At 48.9% G+C, this 15,429-nt stretch overlaps 1 protein-coding gene across 1 annotated transcript in view; it reads right to left on the reverse strand.

Annotated features, from left to right (window-relative positions):
- Positions 1-12,684, reverse strand: part of LOC123022955 (two pore calcium channel protein 1-like) — a 30,764-nt gene extending 18,080 nt beyond the window's left edge. Inside the window, exons 1-7 of the mRNA XM_044429145.1 lie at positions 12,615-12,684; positions 5,959-6,041; positions 4,403-4,517; positions 2,656-2,784; positions 1,893-2,009; positions 828-946; positions 333-434 (exon numbers count right to left, since the gene is read on the reverse strand). Of these exons, the coding sequence (XP_044285080.1) occupies positions 333-434; positions 828-946; positions 1,893-2,009; positions 2,656-2,784; positions 4,403-4,517; positions 5,959-6,041; positions 12,615-12,635 (686 nt within the window). The 5' untranslated portion in view covers positions 12,636-12,684. The remainder of the gene's footprint in view (positions 1-332; positions 435-827; positions 947-1,892; positions 2,010-2,655; positions 2,785-4,402; positions 4,518-5,958; positions 6,042-12,614) is intronic.
- Between the last annotated feature and the right edge of the window lie 2,745 nt (positions 12,685-15,429).

Consider the following 15,429-nt stretch of genomic DNA (forward strand, 5'->3'; position numbering starts at 1 on the left):
CTATGAACTAGTACACTTTTTCCAGTCTCCTTTTGAAACCATCCAAATTAGTGGCCATCACTACACCTTGTGGGAGACAATTCCATAGCTTTACTATGCAGTCTGTGAAGAAGGACTTCCTTTCACCTGTCCTGACAGGAAGGGAGAGCGAGAGAGCACAGAAAGTAGGCATTTAATCATTTCATCTTATTTTTTACTCTTCTGTAAATTTGCACTGGGAAGGCTAACTGGCCATTGACTGGGGCAGGTCTAAATTTCAGAAAAACATAACTAGTGGGGTTCGGTCCTTCATGTCACCAGCAAATGTCCAGTTGTCACCACTCAATACCTACATGACATCAGGGCTATTGGCGGTGGTCACCAGCACATACATATCAAATACGATAGCAAGGTAATTTGAAAAATACGGCAAGCCATCCACAGTCCTCAGATTCCTAAAACAAAACAAAAACAAAAAACTCAAGGGAGAGGCATGCCCAGGGCATCCCAGGAGAAATGTGTGTGGTCTCAGGCTCAAGCCACAGCACATCCAGGCAAGCTTGGAGAAACTCCTGCGGCCTGAATCCCTGGTTAGATGCTACCAGGCAGTGCTGACAGTATTGGGATGGATGAGTGAAAAAATCCATTCAGTGAAAATGAACAAGGGAAGGACAGAAGAGAGAAGACTGGTTCCACCACGCCTCCTGCTTAGCACAGGATGTCCAGGAGCACGTTTGGTGGCGTATGGGTGTTACAGTAGGATTGCACCCTGAGGGTTAGAAGCCCTTGCCTATCCATGGAAAAATCATCCCAAAAGTGCCTGCAGCTGCTTTTCCTGCCCTCCTTACCTGTCCCCAAACAACTTCAAGGCCATGAGAGAAAACATCAAGACGCTGAACGTGAACAGCAGAAAGACGTAGGTGATCTCAGGCAGGGTGTTCCGGATGCTACGAAATGCTCGCCGGATCTGCCAAGAAGCAGCAAATGGTTCTTAGGGGAACAAGGTGCTGTATCGTCCTGGCAGCATCTCCCACTCAGCCAAGCCTCTGCCTTTGCACATGCAGATGAACTCATCAGGAAGCAGGCCTACAGGTCCCTCTCGTCACCCAAGTGCAAGGCCTGTGCATCCCTTCATCAGGTTGAAACGGGACAGCCTTCTGAGTGGGATGGTGCAAACTGGCATCCTGCCACAGCAGGGGTTGGACCTGATGGCCTTCTTGGCCCCTTCCAACTCTACTATTCTATGAAGCTCTGAGAGTTTCAGGACATGGAGACGATAGAAAGATTAAGAATTGGGCTAGAATGAGAAAAGAAAACCTTCCTGTCTATGGAACTGCTCTTGTAGATGAGCAGAGAAGTTGTAATTTATCACTCAAGCCAATGAATATTCAAGCTTCATCCGGTGAATCCAAACCCAACTTGATTTTATGGCATGCAAAAATCCATACTGCTTAGATGGGGGGCGGGGGGGGGAGTCTTGCATGTCTTTTCTCAGTGCCACATTTCATTTCAGAGCAGCTCTTGGGGCCACGTTCCCATATTGGACGAGGTCAAGAGCAAAAGGACTGGGGCTTCTGGCTGCTTCTGCCACAGCCTTGCACCTGAAGCTACTCAGGTTAGCTACCTACCTTCACGCTGTGCAGGATTCCTAGATCCCTCCCAATCCATTATTCCCCCCACTTTTTTCAGGGACCCCATGATACTTTACCTTCTATTTCAGCTTTCCCAAAGCCAGGCCAGGCTTAAGCCTGCCTGTTTGCACAGAGGAGAGAAAAAAGCAGAATATGATTTCAAAAGGTAGATACTAGATCAAGCAGACATTTAGAAATTGAAGCAATGTCCTTTCCCTACTAGCCTTTAATTAGGTGTGTTTTCTTGAAGGAGACTGACAAACACTCACACAAGCCTCTTACCTGCCGGCTTTCTGCAAAGTTTATTAAGAAGAGTGGTCTCATGGGCCTGGACCATCGCACACTACGAATGCTTGAGATTCTGAGAGCGCCATAGATAATTAGGTCAATCAAAGTCAACTGGAAATGGTGGGAATGTGGGGGGGAGGGGTGGAGAGAGAACAAAAGCACTGAAATTCCAGAAGCCATGCTCCAAAAATCACTTAACAGTTTGCATTCTGCTTGTCAGAAAAGAGAGGCCACATTTAATCATGGATTGAAGTTTCATGCTTGTAATTGCTGTGATTCCGACTAATGTCTCTGCCTTGCAGCATTCTCAATTTTATCCAAAAAAAAAAAAAAAATCAGGAAGGACAGAAAACCTGGTGAGCACCAAAAGAGGAGTCTGCAATTAAGTAGAAGCAAAAGGCACCATGTTGGAGAACCAGAATAAGGGAGAAAAGAGGCTATCACAGCAAAGGGATACAAAACATTACAGGCATGAGCCTCCATCAAACCCAGCAAAGTTAATGTTTTGCTCCAAGTGTTACTTGCATCCAGCTGCACTGTGTAAAACACTGAAAAGAGCATTATCACAGTGATGGGGGCACCAAATGGTGGTATCATTAAACCAATCCTTCTACTGTGCCTCCGCTCCTTCCATGACAGCAGAAAGGACTGAATTGGACCACACTTTGCTTGCACTTAGAACAGACTTTTCATATCACTGAGATGTCACTTAGCCACAAGCATCATTGCTACAAGAAGATCACAAGCTACCACTGACCAAGATTGTTATCATGATGCAGATGTTCTTTGTATCCTTCCAGAACACAAGGCGAGGAGTGACTTGGGCAAAGTGGACAAGCCTTCCAAAGAAGACCAAAAGGCATAAGACTTCAATCAGTGAGGTAACCTGACGAAATGAAGAAAGGAGTAGATGAAATTCAAAACCAAAGGCACATGCATGCTTTCTTAGACAAAGCAGCAGCTATGCTTGGCCTCTCTGCTTCAGCAACCTCCAGTACCCTATAATCAGAAGCTGGGAAGGAGGCACCAGTTAGAATGCAGAGCACGGACATTTAACATCCTTCCCCCAACATCAAAGCTTTGGTAAACAGAAGAGCTTCCTGATGTCATAAGGAATTTCTGTATGTTGACATGGGCTTCCAGAGAGGAAGCAGGTGCTGAGGCAAACCTAAATGCAAGGCATTGCCCTATGGTCTCAACAAAACCAGCTGGAGCTGGGGCTGCACCTTGTTAGCCGGGGACACCAGCTGCTGCATAGAGCTAGAACAGGGCTGCAGGTTTTCTAGCTGCACTCTAGCAATTCTTACCATCTGCTGTCAAGTCATCTCCGACTTATGGCATCCCTATGAATGAAAGCCCTCCAAAATGCCCTGCCCTTGACACAGCCCTGCTCTGCTCCTGGAAACTAAAGACTGGGGCCTCCTTTCTGGAAACAAGTCATCTCATCAGCCTTTGACTGTCTCATCTGGCGAGTCTTGCCGTCTCATGATGTCTCAAAGAACAATAGCTTCAATTTTGTCATGTTTGCTTCCAGGGCAAGTTCTGGCTTGATTTGATCTAGGAGCCACATGTATGTCTTTCTGTTGGTTCAGAGTAATCACAGCTCCAACTATACCATCTCTTTAAAAAGGGATCTAGTTTTTTGAAAAGGAAGGCAGCTGGGACAGTGAAAGTAACTAGATTCTGCCAGACCAGCAGCATCCAGCAGATTGCCAGAACTCTGTACATTCAGCTCCCAGAAGCTTCTGCCAGCATGGCCCATGGTTAGGAATCCAGGGGGCTGAAGTCCAAGACTTTTGGAGATCTACTGTTGGTTATACCCGGGCTGGGCTGACATGTCCTGTGTGTTTTTGCAGCAGGTCCTACTCCCAGGTGATCATGCCAATAGGATGTGAACACTGGGAAAGCTGTGCCGGATCAGACTAAAAGTCCATAGGAAAAGAGGAAGCTGCTTCAGATCACTGGCCTATCTTGATTCACTGGAGGCAACTTTCCAGGGTCTCAGGCAAGAGTTCCTTCAGCCCTACCTGGAGATGACTGGGCTTAAACCTGGGGCCTCCTTCAGGCACAGCAGATGCTCTGCCCAAGAGCTGCAGCCGCCTCCCAATGCTGTGTGGTCCAGCATGCTGCTCCCACAGTGACCAACCAAATGGCTCCAAGAAGCTCACAAGCAGGGCATGAGGGTGGCTGCAGTTATGTTCTCCCCCACCTGAGTATCACACTGCCTCTGATATGGGGGGGGGGGGGCAGCCTTCAGCCATCATGCCTATTTCACATGCCTACTTCATCCTGCCTATGCCACTGACCATTTCACCTCTTTTCAATGCCACCCACACAGGTGACTTTATGCAAGTTGGTGCAGAGAAAGGAAAGAAATGGGGGCATCGCTTGCTTTCATGATCGTGCTTCAGTGTATTGTTTTTGCTTGTGCACACCTTATCCAGCTCCATCTGGAGGGAATTCAGGAGGGAATTATTGCCTGTTACATTTGTCCACGTGCTTACCAAGAAAGGAAGTGGGTACACAGCAGGCTCTTCAAACACTGCAAGCGCAAGATCCACAAAAATAAACAAGTAGAGAGAGGCTTGCATAGCCCAGTGGTTATACAGGTAGTAGAGCCTGGGAAGAGAAGAGTCATGATGGCAGAAATGTTATAATAATAATAATAATAATAATAATAATAATAATAATAATAATAATAATATAATCTTAGTTCAGGAAAGTGTGGTGCTATCAGCAGGGAGAATGTTTAGACCCAGGGGTAGGAAAGTCAGAATTTTCCAGACGACTTGGGCAAAAAGTCATATGCCCCAGCCAGTATGGTCACTTTTTGGGGGGGATGGTCACTGAAAAACATCTAAAGTATTTGTTTAAAATGCTCTTCCCCTCAATTGAGAGGCTGATATGGTGCAAACTAGCCGTCCAGTAACATTTTGATTTCAAAGACGACATCTGGGCTATATGTGGCATTCTTGGCCAAATTCCTTCTCTGCATGCTTCCTCCATTTGTGCAGAAGACTGCGGGTTCAAGAGAGTGGTTTTTGTTTGGGAATTCCATGTCTGCTTTGTTCCTGGAGAATTTACTTTTTGCCTGCTCCTAGGTAATGGACTCCATTAGTAAATAGCTCTTGCATCAAAAATGCTCTCCTGATGTTTAATCAAGATCTACGTAACTGTAACTTTAGCTCTAGACCTGCAGACAAATCAGATGGCAAAGCACATCTACTTGCCGTTAAGGTCCTCATTGGCAACTACCACCAAAATGGAGCCTTCTGGGGGACGACAGTCTAAACCCGGGACAGCTCAGCTGTGAAAGTCCCCTCTCTAGCCATCACCTACCTGGCTTCAGAAAGTGGCAGACACCAAGGAAAAGGCCTTAATGCCCCACATTTGCACCAAATGCCCCACATTTCAGGTTCCAATGATAGTCTTACCAAACCTGATGCACAACCCCCAACAAAACCAACTTCAATAATAACCACTGGTTTACCTGCTTTGTTTAAAACAGCAATCACCAGTATTGGGCCCACTGGGACTAAATCCCAAGAGTCACTTGTATGAAAACAGGGAAGAAAAGGAATCTGTATCGAGGCTGGGTTCCAACCGATTCCCTGGGCCCAGCTCCCTGGACTTTACTCCTCTTTGATGGGACCATCAGTCCAAGTTCCTGGCAAGCATGCCTGGAGTTCGTGTGGGAATTAAGTCCCACATGCTTCTGCGCCATGTGCAGCCTTTGTGTGGCTGCCCTCTGACATGGAAGAAGGCTGCCAATTGCACCACCGTTGTTGAGCTCACTTTGCAAGACTGGGCTGAGCACAATGCTAGAGTGAGTTTCATCCCAACCCTATTGAGACCACCTTCTCATCACAAGACTTAAGTTCTGGTCGGCAGAATTCTTGTGCCAATGCAAAGGAAGAAATCTTCAGCCGCATATGTAAGGAGCACAGCACGGCTGCCCAACAGGCGGAATGAGCAAGCCTTGGGAGGCCTCATGCTCCACAATACAATCATTTGTTCCAGGTATCAGGACTGTCGACACACCCCCAAGCACCACATTTACCTGACTGCTTGTGGCGAGGTCTCAAAAGGGATGTTCCTATTGTACTGGGCATCAAAGACATAGGCTGCTGCCAGGAGAAGGCTCTGTTGACATTGAGAAGAACAGCATTTTCAATATAGATAGATGTGACCATGGTACACTTTGCTTAATAGACCAGTCTAGGCAGGCCCAGTCTCTCCTCTCCTCTCTCCTCATTCTCTTTTTCTATCTTCTACATCCCCTCCACCCTCTTGCCCAACTCTTGTCTTATTCACAGCATGGAACCACCCAGACCTGCTGTAGCTCACAGCTGATGACCAGTGATGACAGAGCTTATTCAGTGTATAGATGGATGGAAATACTGGGCATGTACAATACTTTAAAATACATTTAGGTACTTTTTAGAGCTAAGTCCTCACCAAGTAACCAACCAGAGCAACATTAATATTCATACAATGTTAATGGAGCATCCACTCTGAAATACAAAGTTAAGCACAATGTTAGTCTGTGGCATTCAGGACTAGTATTTTGTTACAGTGATCCTGTGCACACATCAAAGGAGATACACTTTATTGATCTCTGAAGGGTGTCAGGCCAGGCTGTATTGGAAGAGGCAATAACTCCATCCCGAAAGACGCTCTTACAGCAAAAACGCAGCAACTCAGACATGCTAAGCTTAAGGATTTTCACAGTGTTCCTTGGATTGCAGCCTGCAGACCAAACAAGTAAGTTCAGAGGGCACATGGCTAAACGTTTAGTGACAGAATCCAAGCCAATAGCATCAGCAAGGACTATGCAATGTAACAGTGTCCGGGATTATTTTAACTGCATCGTTTAAGTATTAAAATGTAATGGTTAACCTTTTCTACCTTAAGTTGTTCTCTTGCAAGAAAGAGCCTGTTTCTGGCACAAATATAACTTGATGGAGGCTGTTGAGACCAGAAGGTCATTCACAGGATTTAAGTGGGAAGGGCAGAGCGGGGAATCTACCATAACTGATGTATCTATTTTTAAATCATTATGATCTGTAAGTATGCTTTTAGCACAATCAATGCAGCCTAAAACTTGGCAGCCAAGATTAACAATGCACATCACTAGAAGCAAATCAGACACCACAGGTTATGTGTAACCTGACAATGCAAAGTGCCTCACAGCCCTTGCTAACAAGCTCATACTTATCTTGCAGGGCAGATACATCTGAATTCTGGATTGGGATAAATGAATTATATGGAAGAGTGAATGGAAACAGCCACAAAGTTGGCTGGAACTGTGTGCCTGCTACTTGTTTCCTAGCAAACATGTTACGTGAGGTTGCAGGTTGAATTGCATGCAATCAAGGCATGATATATCTGGGATGTTTTTCCGGGAACAACTATCTGGGAAGCCTAGAGTCTACCCCGATTACAACCACAATTGAAATAAAGGAAAGCCTGTTCCAGCTGAACGAACGGGAGACTGGACTGTGAGCTAGGAAACCCGAGTACAAGTCTCAGTTATACCACATATGTTATAGCGATTTTTAAGAATGGAGGCAAGAGCAACGTTGAAGAATTTTTGCAAGGGCAACGCTTTTATAGAACAAAGGATTTTAGCGATCGAGGGTACCTTAGAGATCCTATCTAGTGTTCAGTGCAGGCATCTTGCAGCAACAGATGGCGATGCAGCCTCTGCTTCAACGTCTCAGCAAAAGAGAAACCACCACCAGGCCTGGCTTTTCTGAGGTTCACGATATTGAATTCCAATCACAAGCAGGGTGAAATTTAAAACCTCACCTTCCCACACTAGGGCACACCTGTGTCCTACCTTAGAGCACACCATTCTCTATTTCAAGGCATCCTCTCAAGGACTGTCCAGTCCAAACCCATCTGGAAACTAAATATGGGAGAGCAGCAGAACGTGGAGACTGCCCATTGACAATTAAGACCTGGACAGAAGATTAGGGAGGAGGCACCTCATCATAGGTGGTCCCTCCCCCTCCATGGTAAGAGGTATTTCTGTTCTGGTTAGAGCAATTTTCAAAATTGGCATCTGTTCTCATAAGGGTTAAGGAAATCTTCACCCTCCTCTATCTTCTTAGCGATGTATTTCCTCCTTAAGGACAGCCATTTATGTCTTGCCCAAACTTTCGCCAACACCAGCCAACAGCACAGGGGTAGGTGAATAGTAGGTCAAAACCCACTTTCCTCACACTCTCCCCCACACCCTGATCTCTGGCACTGCCCAGTTTACTGGGAAACAGCTGTGGAATGGGGAAAGGGCAGCAGAACCCCGCCACTGTGCGAGTCCCGTGCCAGGTTTCACCATGGCAACCCATCCCACAGGCCTAAAGAAGTTCTTTCCCCTCACCTATTCACAGCCCCCCACCAGCATTATTCTTTATTTCTATACTACCCAGTAACTGAAGTTGTCTGGATCATTTACAACTGTTCATCACACACAATAAAATGCAGTATAAAATACCAATAGCAATAAAACATCACTTGAATATCTAAGCCAAATTAATACAGCTAGGCCTGTTAAAAACAGCTGACATAATCCCATCCACTTCCCACGATCCTGCTGCTGTTACATGTGTCGGCATAGAAAACAGTCTTAACTCTGTGCTAGAAGAATTGCAGAGCTGGTCCCAGGAGGGCTGCAGGGGGAGGGGCTGCCCCAGGGAAGGGCCTGTTTGGTGTTGCCGCCAACCAAGCCTCTCCTGAAGGTGGAACTCAGAAGATGGCCTCAGATACTGAGCACAGAGGTGAGGCTTCACAGATTCATAGAGCAGAGTTGGAAGGGGCCTGGAAGGCCATCAGGTCCAACCCCCTGCAAGTGTAGAACACCAGGTTACACCATCCCATCCAGAGGTTGTTTGTAACTGGGCAAGTCTATTGTGACTGTCAGGCATTACTAGATGTATAGGTTACGACCAGCTCCTTGAACTGGGCTTGGAAGCAGACAGGCAGCCAGTCCAAGCAGGCCAGAATTGGCATTATGTGTTCTGACCTTCTGGTCCCTGTCTGGCTGCCACGGTTTGCACAAGCTGCAGCCTCTGAACGGTCTTCAAGGGCAGCCCCGTGTAGAGCGCATCGTGGTAGTGCAGCAGACTGCAGGTTACTGGAACCAGAATATCCCTGGTGAGGCCTGGCCATCAGCCAAAGCTGGTAGACAGGCTGTGAATCTGCTCCTTCAAGGGGAATGTAACCCATGAAGAACAGGTTGCGCACCCTTCACTGGGTCGAAGGAATCATCCACCACATTTATCAAAACTGTAGTGATTTTTTAACGCATCTTAACAGCCATGCAGAGAATAAATACAGCCTCCACAGAAAGAACTTTGGCTACATGACAAGCCAACCCACGAGCAGCGTTAATGTCAAGCACTGGAAAATATCGGGCTTGTGCAGCGGCAGGAGGAGACATGATCCTATTGCTGTAGCAGAGTGCTGGCTTGGATGTAACCCTAGTCCTACATTAGGCTCCCTCATCACCAGAAGTCTTTCTTTTTAAAGCTACTGCTGTGATTCCTGATCTAGTGAGTGCCAGAGCCAGGGGTCCACAATTCCACTCAACACGGTGGTCTAATTTCAGTCATGATGGCTTAAAGAAGCCACCTCTCTGTGGCAGAGGCTTGTTGTGTTGTACGAATCTGGCAAGGGCAGGCTGTTGGTGTGGTTAACAAACCACCCACAACCATGGACCAGCAGCCCCCAGGCTCTGTGTGGCTCGTTAATCGTGCTCCCCCCCTCATCAGGTTCAGGTGATGCAGAAACCTACGAGCAAGAGCTGCATGAGAGGAGGAGGTTCCTGGGAGCCACGCCGCAAGCCCAGTGTAGACCCAACAGGGCTCTGATCTCGGGAGGCAGGGGATGCTTGCGAACAACTGCTCTCCACCAAGCCCGTTCCCACCATCCCCACCTGTTTCAAGCTGGTGGCCACAAGCTCCTCTGCCATCCACCACAGCAGCCAGTCCTCCCAGCTGGACACAGCAGTGGTGGCACCCGTTGCTTCAGCCTACTCAAGTGTAGGCTGATGTGAGGGGCACTCCCCCATTCATCCTCCTGGTGCCACATCCGAGTTGCGTCAGGGTGGGAATCTCAGCGTTCCCTTGGAGGCCAGCAGGAGGACCAAAGGAGAGGAAGCTCCAGAACCCAAGCTCCCCGGCAAGGAAACCACAGTGCCTAGCCAACCACACAGTGCAGCTTACTGCACTGTCTGAACCCACCCCGAGTCATCCATACTGGGCTGGATAAACCAAAGGGTTGACTCGCAGACGGTTTGGAGGATCAGGGGGCTGAGGAGAGAACATGTCTTCTTTTGCTTGCCCTCTGCACACCCTTGTGCGCTGCTGTTCCCCTACCTGCCCTTGCAGCATGGAGCTTCCTGTATGGTCTGGATCTGGCAAGGTACCTGGTGAGTCTGCCTTCAAAGCCATCCCAGGATCCATGGCAGGTGAGTCTGAATCCACTCCCTGCTGTCGACCTCACCAGGTTCAGACAACACAATAAGCTGCGCAGCGCAGGAAGAATTAGGGAAGTGTGATGTGACTACCATATGGTGAGCGCAGGGCAAAGCAAAGAGGCCAGCGTGGCTCCTTCCCCTCCAGTTTCCCTGCAGTCTTAACCAATGCAACATAGCCTCCAGAGCCAACAATGTGTACGACTCCCATCATCACTGGCCAGCAGGGCCACTGGGCACACTCATTCTCTTCCAAACCAGAGCCCAAATACACACAGAGAGATTTTATCACCTTGCTGTATTCTTTATTAATTTTGCCTCTTTCTTTCCAGTGCCAGTACTATATTCTTCCATGATGGAGCTCAGGAAGTACAGGTGGGACCCAGGTAGAAGTCCCCTGGTCTGTGACTGGGTGAAATTTGTCCATCTAGCCCAGTCTTATCTCCTCTGATTGGCAGCAGCTGTGCAGGCTCCTGAGCAAAGGGACTTCACCTACTCTCTGGTCCTTTTTGTAACTAGGAATGCTGGCCTTTGACCCTGGAACCTTCTGCATGGAAAGCAGGCTCTCTACTCATGAGCCATGACTTCTCTTCAGTCCAAGGGACAGCCACGAACTAGCAATGATTTGCTCTGTCTTCGTATTTTCGTACCACACCTTCCACACCATGTGGATTCTCCTTGCAAGGATTTGGTGAAAAACCGTTATTTTCTCCAGTATAAGAAAAAATCCAAGCACAACCAAAAGCTATTGGTAAGAGCCAAATTACATGCAAGAAGCACACAGGGTTATGGTCTAGTTGCATGCCACCTTCGCTACAGCTCCCTCTTGTAATCTGCAGTGAAGATTCTTTGTCTCCTCCAGCCCTATCCAAGGTAAGGTGGGAAGAGATGGTCTGACCATTTCTTTCCCAGACTTTGGAAACCTGATTGTTGTTGGAGTCTAGTGCTGATCATTCCAAAGCAGTGTGGCCAATGGTCAGGAATGATGGTAGTTGTAGTCTAACATCTAAGAACCCAACACAGGGAAAGGCTTACTATTAGGCAGCAGTCTTTTGGGTTGACAGGCACATTTGCAATTCTGGAAGAATGTCACAGGCACTCTGGACAGATAACTGCCATGGAGAAGTGGTACCCATTCATACAGTGGTTGCCAAGGTGGAGACTTACCTCCCAGAAGGCAAACTTGTAAGTCTGCAATACAACAACTTGCCCAAGAACCAAGTGCAGGGCACAGGTGTGGTTTCGGAAACACAAAACCACTCTTCCAAACACAAATCACACTGGCTCTGGAAGACATGGCCTTCTCTTTGCAGCATGGGAGGCAAATCAGGAGAGGCAGGGAGCCTGGTGGGTGCCCAAGAAGTGTCTGCAGGAACCACGCTGGAAACCCCAGCTCTTACGCACCCAGAAGGTCAAGCGGCAAGAAGATGAAGACAAATTGCCAGGACTCCTGGAGGTGCTAAGGCCACACTAAGTGGCGTGCGGTGATGGCAGGGCCGACTCGCTTAAAACAGTGCAGGGATGTCTGCAATGTTACAGTGGCTTTTGAACACACTCGCAATTTGCGGCAAGATGCCTGGCCACACCACAAACGGCACACAACCCTGGGCTTTTCTAGGCTGCTCGTTTTGGGGTAAGATACTGCAGGTGCCCCTCGGGAGGCACCACACTAGTCCTCAGTGAGCTCTCCAGTTCAGTCATGCAGCCCCCTGCCAAAGAATGCAGTGGAAGGGCCCCGCTCAGCTGCCTGAGCTGTTGGTAAGTTTGCAGGAAAGCCGCCTACAAATACAAGGCGATGCAAAAACAAAAAACCAGGCTGGGTTTAAACACACGCAAGTGCCTTCATTTCACGCATGTAGCGAACGTCTTTGGTGACACGGAGCTAAACAGTCCTTCTCCCTGCTAAGAATCGTGCCCTGCCGCGTTCAACGCACGGTTAGGCGGGCCAGGAGAGCAGCGGCAACTCCATCCAACGCCTTGCAACGCAACGAAGCGGCGGCGCTTCGTGCGGGAAGACCGTGGCGGACGCGCAGAATGCCCGCATGATATTAACAAACAAAGCAGCAAACAAATGCAGAACGGGGAGAGAGGAAAGCGAGCCGCAGTCAAGGGGAAGGAAGGGGGGCGAGAAGCTCGGCCTGCAGGCGGTCCACGGAGAGCGACGTGGAAGCTGCAGCCCCCCCCCCCGAGCGGGCTCCCGCCAGCGCCCCCCGCGCGCCCTACACCGGCCCCGTCACCTCCCGCGCCGAGTCGTCCATGGCTGCGCTCCTCGGCGGCTCCCGGGCGCGATCCGGAGGCTCCTGCGAGGGCGGGACCCCTGCGCCGCTTCGGCCGCTGGAATCCATCACGGGCCAGCCAGCTGAGCGCCTTTAATCCCCGCGGCCGCACGTGACGGCGGGCGGCGGAAACTGCCCGGGCCGGCGGCGGGGAGCGAGCGCGGGGGACGGGCGGCGGCGGCGCGCGCGCGATGCACGGGCGGCTCCTCTTGCAAATTCCAGCGGGGGTCGCCGCGGCCGAGGCAACCCCGGAGCGTGCGGGCGCTCAGGCTAAACAAGCGCGGGCCCGCTTACCTGGGGAGAAAAACCCATTGACTGTAATGGGCCCGCTCTTGAGTAGGCTTGGGCAGGATCGCACCGTTGGAAACCCTGACACACCTAGCCTGGCGCAAACTCTCGTGCACAACGAGGCCTTCGGCGGGACGGTGACAGTACCCATTGCTGAACGGATCGCCCAAAGGCGCGATCAGCGCGAAGTGGCTGAATTCGTTCCTCTTTTGGCCAGCAGTTTATTTTTACCTTTTAATTGCACCACGCATGATATTCTGTGCACTTGAATCCGCTCACTATTGCATTGAGGTTTTGTGTTAGCACCCAACGACGTTGTGTGAATGGGGACTGTTTCAGGAAATTTCACTGTCTCCCTGCGCCGTGCGTTTCAGCGCTCGCTGCTCATAGGGATGGGTGGATCTGCTGCCCACGTGAAGTGCACCGTTCGTGCATCTGCTGAAGTGCGCGGTGGCTGTGAGAGCTTGTGCCAGAATGAAGTCGTGCATCTTTTAAAGTGCCCGGAGGCTCTTGTGGTTTGTTTTACAAAGTGAACCAGCTGGGTGGAAAAAGTTGGAGGGGCGGAGGAAGCGGACCTGGCCGGGGGTCCTGTTTCCCTTTCCTCCCTCTCCTGCAGCTGATGGACAGTGGAGCTGATTACTCAGCAAGGCCAAGGGGAGAGCTCATGTCCAGCCACTCGGAGAAGAAGCCGCCACGGGTTGTTTGCCGGCTGACCCAACGGACGACCAGCACGCGGTGGCTTTCCAGGATTGGCTTCCCCCGCAGTCGTCCCACCTGCAAAGGCTTCCCGGTTGCTTTTGCAGCAGAATTCCGTGCCACCGCATTCCCTGCATGGGCCCCCTTTCTGCAGGTGGTCTGGCAGGTAGGCGAGAGGGGGTCGCCTACTTGCGTCACATTACCAAATGGCGTTGCCTTTCTGAGTCCTGCACAGACATTCAGGGGTCTTACACCACTAGGCAAGACCACCCATCTTCTAGTTAACCCAGCGTAGTGATGTTCCTCCCCCTTATCAGTGCTCTGGTTAATCCCAGCCTCCGTCTGCTTGCCTTGCTAGTCAACACCCTTTTAAAGAGCCTGCTTCACCTACTGCCAATTACACTTGGCCCAAAGGCTTTTTCTGCTACAGCTGCCGGCTGCTTTCTGCTCTGTGCTTGTCGGATCCCTCCCTCGGTCTCTGCTGTCAGTGGTCAGATATACAGGGGGGTTACAGAGCAGCCACAGGGATCCATAATATTATGCAAATTTCAAGGCAGGGTGAAAAAAGAGGCAGATTTCAGTCCAGGAGAGAAATGGGGAAGGTTGCTAATAATATGAAATTTCAAGGCAGAGCAGGGAGAGACAGGGCACGATATGCACATTTCAAGGTAGAGATACTCAAATTTCATGAGAGAACAGGGAGGGGGATTGGTAAAGACAAGCAATGTTTACTTTTATAAGTTAAATGCTGGCCACCAATTCTGCTGCTGTCCATTGAGATCACCCTGATCAAGCAGCATAAAATACAATATGTTTAAGTTCCTTTCCCCACCCTCCTTTCCCAACATGAAACACTTGGTTACCTGCCAGATCTACCCAGATGCTCTTATCTACTGGTTGAGAATGCTGGGAGTTGTAGTCCAACACCTCTAGAGAGCAAGAAGTTGGGGAAAGCAGGTCTAAAGAGTGTAGGGGTGTAATTAGGACACCTTGAGCTATAGGTTTTCTCAGTTTATAGTATGTTTTTCTTGCCTTATACTGTTCTTATTACTTGAAATAAACAGTATTTATGGCTCAATCCTAATCTTATATAGAAAGGAAAAAGTCTTAGTACTCCCAACTGCGGCATGCAGGAATGTGTAGGACTTTTTTCCGTGTAAACATGCTTAGAATTGCACCCTTAATTGGACCACTCACCTGGAGTGGATTCCTGTTCACACTTTCACAGACTGGTTTGCTCTCCCGTGCTGCCTAGACAGTTTGGGTTATGCTTTACCACATAATTCATGGCAGTAAGGAAGAGAAATCAGGATAATCACCGCGCCAGCAGACAGGGCTGGGTCAGCACACTTCGCTGCCCAAGGCAAGCACAGGACCTGAGGGGGTGGTTTAACTTGGAGTCCTGCACTGAGCAGAGGTTTGGACCTGGTGGCCTTCTGGCCCCTTCCAACTCTTCTATGATTCTGTGAGAATGGGTATTCACAGCAAGGATGATGATGATGATGATGATGATGATGATGATTATAACATTTCTATGCCGCCCCTTGCCGAGACCTCGGGGCGGCTTACAACACAATAAAATACATTGAAATACAATAGAACATAATAAATTACCATTAAATACAAAAATACAAAAAATACACTGAGTTATAAATATAAAATTAAAATTATCAGTATAAAATAAGTAAATAAAAATATAGGAGGAGAAAAGAGAAGGAAGAAGAAGTTGTCCTGGCCAGATCATATGTTTTAACAATTAAAATGATGTTTAAATAAAAAGGTCTTTACCTGG

The sequence above is a fragment of the Varanus komodoensis genome, unplaced genomic scaffold (assembly GCF_004798865.1).
Source record: "Varanus komodoensis strain SLA01 unplaced genomic scaffold, ASM479886v1 scaffold2, whole genome shotgun sequence".
Taxonomy (NCBI): Eukaryota; Metazoa; Chordata; class Lepidosauria; order Squamata; family Varanidae; genus Varanus; species Varanus komodoensis.